Source organism: Cotesia typhae, unplaced genomic scaffold, assembly GCF_013202065.1.
Source record: "Cotesia typhae breed Kobodo isofemale line unplaced genomic scaffold, CoteBio_Ctyphae scaffold_13, whole genome shotgun sequence".
Lineage (NCBI taxonomy): Eukaryota > Metazoa > Arthropoda > Insecta > Hymenoptera > Braconidae > Cotesia > Cotesia typhae.
In genome coordinates this window covers 11884006-11890868 of record NW_027423774.1, presented here as the reverse complement: position 1 = coordinate 11890868, position 6863 = coordinate 11884006, and the positions used below count along the sequence as shown (strand labels likewise).

The 6863-nt window shown below is 37.2% G+C and overlaps 1 protein-coding gene across 1 annotated transcript; it reads left to right on the top strand.

Moving 5' to 3' along the window:
• The first annotated feature begins 3657 nt into the window (after positions 1-3657).
• Positions 3658-4326, top strand: LOC141534040 (uncharacterized). The gene has a single exon (XM_074253184.1). It carries the CDS (start codon positions 3658-3660, stop codon positions 4324-4326), a length of 669 nt encoding a protein of 222 aa, XP_074109285.1.
• Positions 4327-6863: the final 2537 nt, after the last annotated feature.

The window sequence follows — 6863 nt, the reverse complement described above, 5'->3', positions numbered from 1 at the left end:
AGGAATTATTTAGGGTTATTAATTAAACACGTAGGCAGAGTCTGGATTAATCTTACAAAGAATTATTTCAGTTTGTTAATTCATGATTTTGGTGTTACGTGAAAGTTTGATCTCTGAAAATTGAGTTTAAGTAAAATTAGAATCATAAAATATTAGAATCATAAAAGCAGGAATTAATCAGCTGTTGAACATCTTTCAACCCGTCCGAGATGATAATTTATTAATTTTACTAATAATAATAAATATTTTATTAATTAACCAAAATGAATGAGCCACTGATACTCTCTCGCTTCTCTTGAGTCAACCTATGACTTATTTTGAGAATAATAATTGCTATTTTATCCATGAGCCGGAGTAAATCAGCTGTTAAACATCTTTTGATTCGCCCGAGTTGATAATTTATTCATTTTATAAATAATAATTGATATTTTATTAATTTACCGAAATAAATGAGCCATCAATACTCTCTGGTTTCCTTTTAGATGACCTATGAATTATTTTAATGATAATAATTAATATTTCATTAATTAACCAAACAGAATGTGCCATCGATCTTCTCTCATTTCCTTTCAGTCAACCTGTGACTTATTTTGATAATAATTGCTATTTTATCCATTAGCCGGAATAAATTAGCTGTTGAACATCTTTTGACCCGTCCGAGTTGATCATTTATTAATTTAACTAATAATAATTAATATTTTATTAATTAACCGTAATAAATGAGCCATCGATACTCTCTGGTTTCCTCTTAGATGACCTATGTATTATTTTGATGATAATAATTAATATTTCATTAATTAACCAAACAGAAGAAGCCATCGATACTCTCTCGTTTCCTTTCAGTCAACCTATGACTTATTTTGATAATAATAATTTAATAATCGAGCGAACTCGCCGAAGGCGAGTGAAGCTCAATTATAATTATGTCGATAGTTTAGTTCGAAGAGATCACTTTGTAGTACCGTTTATAGGTACACTTCACATCACACAGTTTAAATAAAATAAAATAAAACAGAGTAGTTACCTAGCAATTGCTTGTTTATTCTTCATAAAGTTCAGCCAAGTATTGTAAAGAAGAGTTGACTGGGTGGGACAATATTTTGTAACATATTTGTTACACATATAAAATCCGGGGAGGGAGTGATCTCTTCGAACGAAACTATCGACATAATTATAATTGAACTTCACTCGCCTTCAGCGAGTTCGCTCAATTCTTAAATTATGTCTCAAGTTTCGTTCTCGAGATCACTATGTAGATGTTCAGAGCTGCAATGAATAGAGTCTATGTATATAATATACATATATAAACATATGAATGAAATAGATAAATAGTATGCAATAGCAAAATTAAATTTTTATTCGAATGAAACATTAACATAGAACGAAACAAAAATGTATTATTAAGATAAGATAGAAGTAGCGAAAATATTTTTATCGGTAACAATAGGACGATTATAAAATTTTTCGAACACTTTTGATTTTTTTGACCAACCTGCCAAATTTTTAATAATGCTCAAGTCAACTCCTTTCTTTAGAGCAGAAGAAGTTGATGCATGTCTGATACTGTGTGGTGTATAATTATCACCCACACCACATTTAACTAAAAAAGAGCGAACCCAACGACTAATAGTATCTTTAGATGCATTACGATATGGTGACTTTATTGTAATAAATAAATTATTATTTGAGATATTAGAAATTAATGGTGACGTAACCTCAATGTATTTTTCTAAGGTATTAACTATACATAAGTCCGGATTTGCTCTAAATTTTGGTAACAATAAAAGAGGTTGGAAAGCACCACGTCGCGAGGTTTTGATTTTGTCAGGAATCTCAATTTCATAATCATCTCCTCTTTTTTTAATATTACATCTTTTTATAATTGCAATCGTCTGAAGACGATGTGCAGTAATAATAGTTAGTAAGACAACCAGTTTAAAAGTTAATTCACTTAAATTTAATGAATTTACAGGTCTTAGAGCTTCTAATTTTTATAATAGGGGATCTAAATTGTAAATTCTGTCATACTTAGGCCGAGATGGCTTTAAATTATACACGCCCTTTAAAAGTCGCGATATTAAAGGGTTTGTACCGATATTACAATTGCAGATAAGAGAAAGCGAAGAACGTATAGTATTAAGAGTACTATAACCGGAACCTTCGGTGAATTTATTGGTTAAATAAGTCATGATAAATTCTTCAGGGTTGAAGATGTCGAAACCTTGAGAAGAGCAGAAAAATGCCCAATCTGCAATTAGCTTTGAATACTGTTTCAATGTTGAAGGTGAAATTGATTTAATTAATAAAGAAATGCAATCTTCATTTAAGCCCTTTGTTTGAAGGCTTGGCTGATAACAGAGCGGCCATCAAAGATAATTTTTGAGATAGCGGGTGTTATGATTCGCTCACAAAGTTCTGGGTTCAGGAAGAAGTTCCAGATCAAACAAAGCCATCTCTCGTTCGTCTTCCACTAGTCTCTTGAGGGTTCTGCAGGCAAGATACGGTGCTGATCGAGTCCCATACGTAACAGTTGTCAGTTGATATGCTTGTACGTTACGCTGCTTGTTTATCCAAAGAATTCGTTGCAGATCCCAATCCTTTTGATGGACTTGAATTTGCCTAAACATTTTTACAATGTCTGTCATAAAGATGTATTTATAGCGACTGATCCACAACAATACATCAATGATGTCTCGTTGAGTTTTTGGGCCTGTGTGTTGAATGTCATTGAGAGAGACTTGAGAAGTGGTCTTGCACGACTCGTTGAAGCTCATCGTTTGTCACAGTATGAAGCGACGTGAGGGGGTGATTTTGTGCTTGAGATGATGCTGGTCCAAGAAATGGAAAGAATACGTTGGAAACAGAGTTTCAACTAGTCATCAGACACTCCCAAATGCAAATTGGAGATACACATCAGGAAAGCTCAATCCAGCAGATTGTGCTTCAAGAGGTCTAACCGTTTCTCAACTAATTAAGCATTATCTGTGGTGGACGGGCCCGCCATGGTTAGCTCAATCTCCAGAATATTGGCCAACATCCGTAGCTCCATCTCCAACAGAAGATCTCGAGGAACGACCTGGCATCTCGTTAACGGCAATAATACAGCCAACAATTTGGGACTTGATCGATCTTCCATGTGTGAAAACATTCCACAAGGATCTTAACAAGTTATTACGAATAACAGCACTTTGTCAAAGAGCCATCTCATGTTTCAAACGGATCCCTAACTCAAACGTATCAACATCTCCAATTGGACCTGCAGACTTAGAAAAAGCAAAACTCTTCTGGATAAAAGCAACTCAGCAAGCGTACTTTTCATCTGAGATCAGCACCATCATGTCAGGGAAACCACTTGCGAAATCTCATGCCCTCTCTAGACTAACTGCAAGATTAGATTATCAAGGCATACTTCGAGTAGGAGGACGTCTTCAGAAGTCTCAACTTGATCCAGAGAGCAAGCATCCACCAATACTTCCGAGTAAATGCGAACTTCTCATCGCTGATGCTCATACTAGAACTCTTCATGGCGGGACACAACTTACATTGGCATATCTACGACGTCAATGTTAGATTTTGGGCGGCAGAGCTCCTATTAAATCCCACATCCATCATTGCTTAACTTGCGCTCGAATTCGAGCAGTCAGAACTCAACAAATTATGGCCCCTCTTCCAGCATCTCGAGTTACTCCATCACCAGTATTTGAAACCACTGGTGTGAACTATGCTGGACCCATAACTCTTAAAACATTCCAAGGAAGAGGTGCAAGGAAATTTAAAGGGTGGATAGCAGTCTTCGTCTGTTTCTCAACGTCAGCAATTCATCTTGAAGCAGTCTCAGATTACTCAACCGAAGGTTTCTTGAAGGCATTTCGAAGATTTTCTAGTCGTCGAGGAATCTGCAAAACATTACATAGTGATTGTGGAACTAATTTCAAAGGAGCTGACAATGAATTAAAACGTCTCTTCTCTCAGGCTACATCAGAATCAAAAGAGCTTCAACGCCTACTCACCAATGATGGTACCAATTGGAAATTTAATCCCCCAGGAGCACCGCACATGGGAAGAAAATGGGAAGCTGCAGTTAAATCTGTCATACGTCATCTCCAATTGTCAATATCGGAAACCAGTTTCACATTTGAAGATTTTTCAACCCTCTTAGCACAAGTTGAAGCAGTGCTCAACTCAAGACCTCTCAGTGCTTTATCCGATGATTCGGAGGACCTCTCAGCTCTAACTCCAGGCCATTTCATTCGAGGAGCTGCGCTCAACTCAATACCTGAACCATCGCTAACTTCCGTAAACGAGTTCAGACTATCTCAATTCTAACGGATTCAGGAACGATTTCAACAATTCTGGAACCGATGGTCAGCAGAATGCTTATCTGCACATCAGTCCATCTTAAAGTGGCGCAACCAACAAGACAATATCAAACTAGGGTCTTTAGTTTTAATAAAAGATGAAAGACTTCCTCCTTCAAAATGGCCTCTCGCGAGAGTAATCCAACTTCACCCTGGGAAAGATGGACTTACTCGAGTAGTCACTCTCAAGACCGCTACATCAATTCTTACTAGACCAATTGTCAAGTTAGCTCTTCTCCCACTAGCTCCTCACAAAGAGTCGTCTGATTGAAATTCTGCATTCCTGCAGAATTTGGGGGGGGGGGGGGAGAATGTTGAAAAAACCCAAAATTATCATTTGGCATCAACAATCGCACGGACCATGACTAGAGAGCTAGTCATGGTACTAACAAAAGCACGGACCATAACGAGAGAGCTAGTGGAAAATTATTCTATTTATAGTGGGAAATTATTCTAAATTGTTATTGGGCCGCTACCTTCGAAACCCCCACTCAGTCCATCGGAGCTAGCGAGCCAATGTATTCACATAATCCAATCCCCTCTCAAATCACCAGACTGTTTAAAAAAGGAAGCGAGGAGACCTACTAGCACAGTCCACTTTAAACCATCGAGTGAAGAAGAAGAAGTAGAAGAAGAAGAAGGAGAAGGAAATACTCCAATGTCTACAATAAGCGAGCAAGGATTACAATCTACAGTGCAGTATTTAGGATAGCAAGCGTGCAAAGCTTGTCTATCTTCAACTGAAGGTCTTTAGTCAGTCATCTCAGACCATATTACCAATACTTAGTCAATCTCAGCTACGTTCGAGTATCATCCAATCAGCTTTTTAAGAGCTAAAATTAAAACAGTTCTTTTCAGAGCTCAATATTTATTGCTCTTATTTAAGAGCGTGTGACTAATAAGTCAACTCAAGACTACTACGTAGTCTTAACCAATCGGTCTTTTTCAAGACCAACAAATAATTCTATTTGTAAGAAAACCTACCCAAGTTTGAGGAAAGGTACCGGTATTAGTACTGAATAGGTTATCTTTAACCAGGTTTGTGAAAAATGTTTAAGACGACCAGCAATAACACTCACCTCTACTTTGGAGCAGGAGGGTGGAACTGGGCTTGGTTGACCTGAACTGCAGGAGTATGATTCCGTATGCGAGAGCGAGTCGATACCGCATTGCCCCGTTGGAAGTTCGGTTTGAAAGAGGACCGGGAGTAGCCCGCCTGATTTAACTGACTCCAAGTAGCAGACGGGCTTTTGAAGTTAAAAAAATTTCTGGGTTTAACAGAATTATTTTTTGAAGACTGAGATCTTAGAGATAATCCGGTTTTCTCGCATACATTGGAATCCTTGATTCGTTTCCCCAGATTCTCGCCGAACAGAAAATTATCAGTGACAGCCTCCTCGAGGACCGTCTTCTTTTTCTCGTCAACCTGAGAATAAAGCTGAAAACGTCTAGATTTAGACAATTGGAACATTAGTTCGCAAAGCATGCTGCTGGAGTCGCAGAGAAGTTGGAGGAGCTCATCCTTGTCCACAGGTTCTGAATTGTCATTAAAAATGCTGCAAATAGCCATACCAAGGGCTACAAGGCTACGACCAGACATGTCCTGGTCCTTAGAAAGATATTAATCATGAGAACGCGCCGTCTTATGCAAAAGAGGGATCAGCTCTGGATTAAGAACCGGCGCAGAAAGAGGGCAATTACCTTTAATAGGGTATGTATCAATCATACGCAATTTTTCCTCTTTATCGAAACCAGATTTAAGGACATCATTCCAACATCCCACTAATTCAGGATAAAAATTGAAAATTTTGTCTTTCGTTGCTCGTTTATCTGAACCCAAAAGTTTACGAACAGCATCACTAAGATGAGGAACTTCAGCCTCAGTCGTCTCATGTGACTGCTTTGACGCCTTCGTGACATTTTTGATAACCTCTGAGGAGGAATCAGAGTCAGATGTTAAAACACTCTGACTATGGTCGTCATCAAGCGAGTCTGCAAGAGCATAAAAGAGCTAGGTTAAGATAGCGACCAGGAAAATAAGAGGTATATAGTAACACTTCCTGATGCAGATATTCAAATAAAGTAAAACATATAATCAAAGATTTTATAAAATCCAGAACTTCAATTGTTATATCGAGAGACTTAACCCAGTCAAAAAAGGTACAATAAAGCATAAAAAATGAATTTATTGCCAAAAAAAAAAAAATAACAGGATGTATTTACCATCTAATCAAGGGTCTACAAGAACCTCATCTGGATCATCAGAAAGCTCACTGATGTCAATGAGGTCATGATACTTCTTAAGTTTCTTTTTAAGTAAATCAAGAGGATATTTAACATCTCCTTTACGTTTATTCATTGTAAATAACAATTAATAAGTAAGTTAAATAAGTGAAATGATATTAAAATAATTAAATTTGATAGATAAGATAAATGTGATGTTAACTCGAAGCGCACAAAAAAAGGTTATGAAGAATAAACAAGCAGTTTCTAGGTAACTACGTT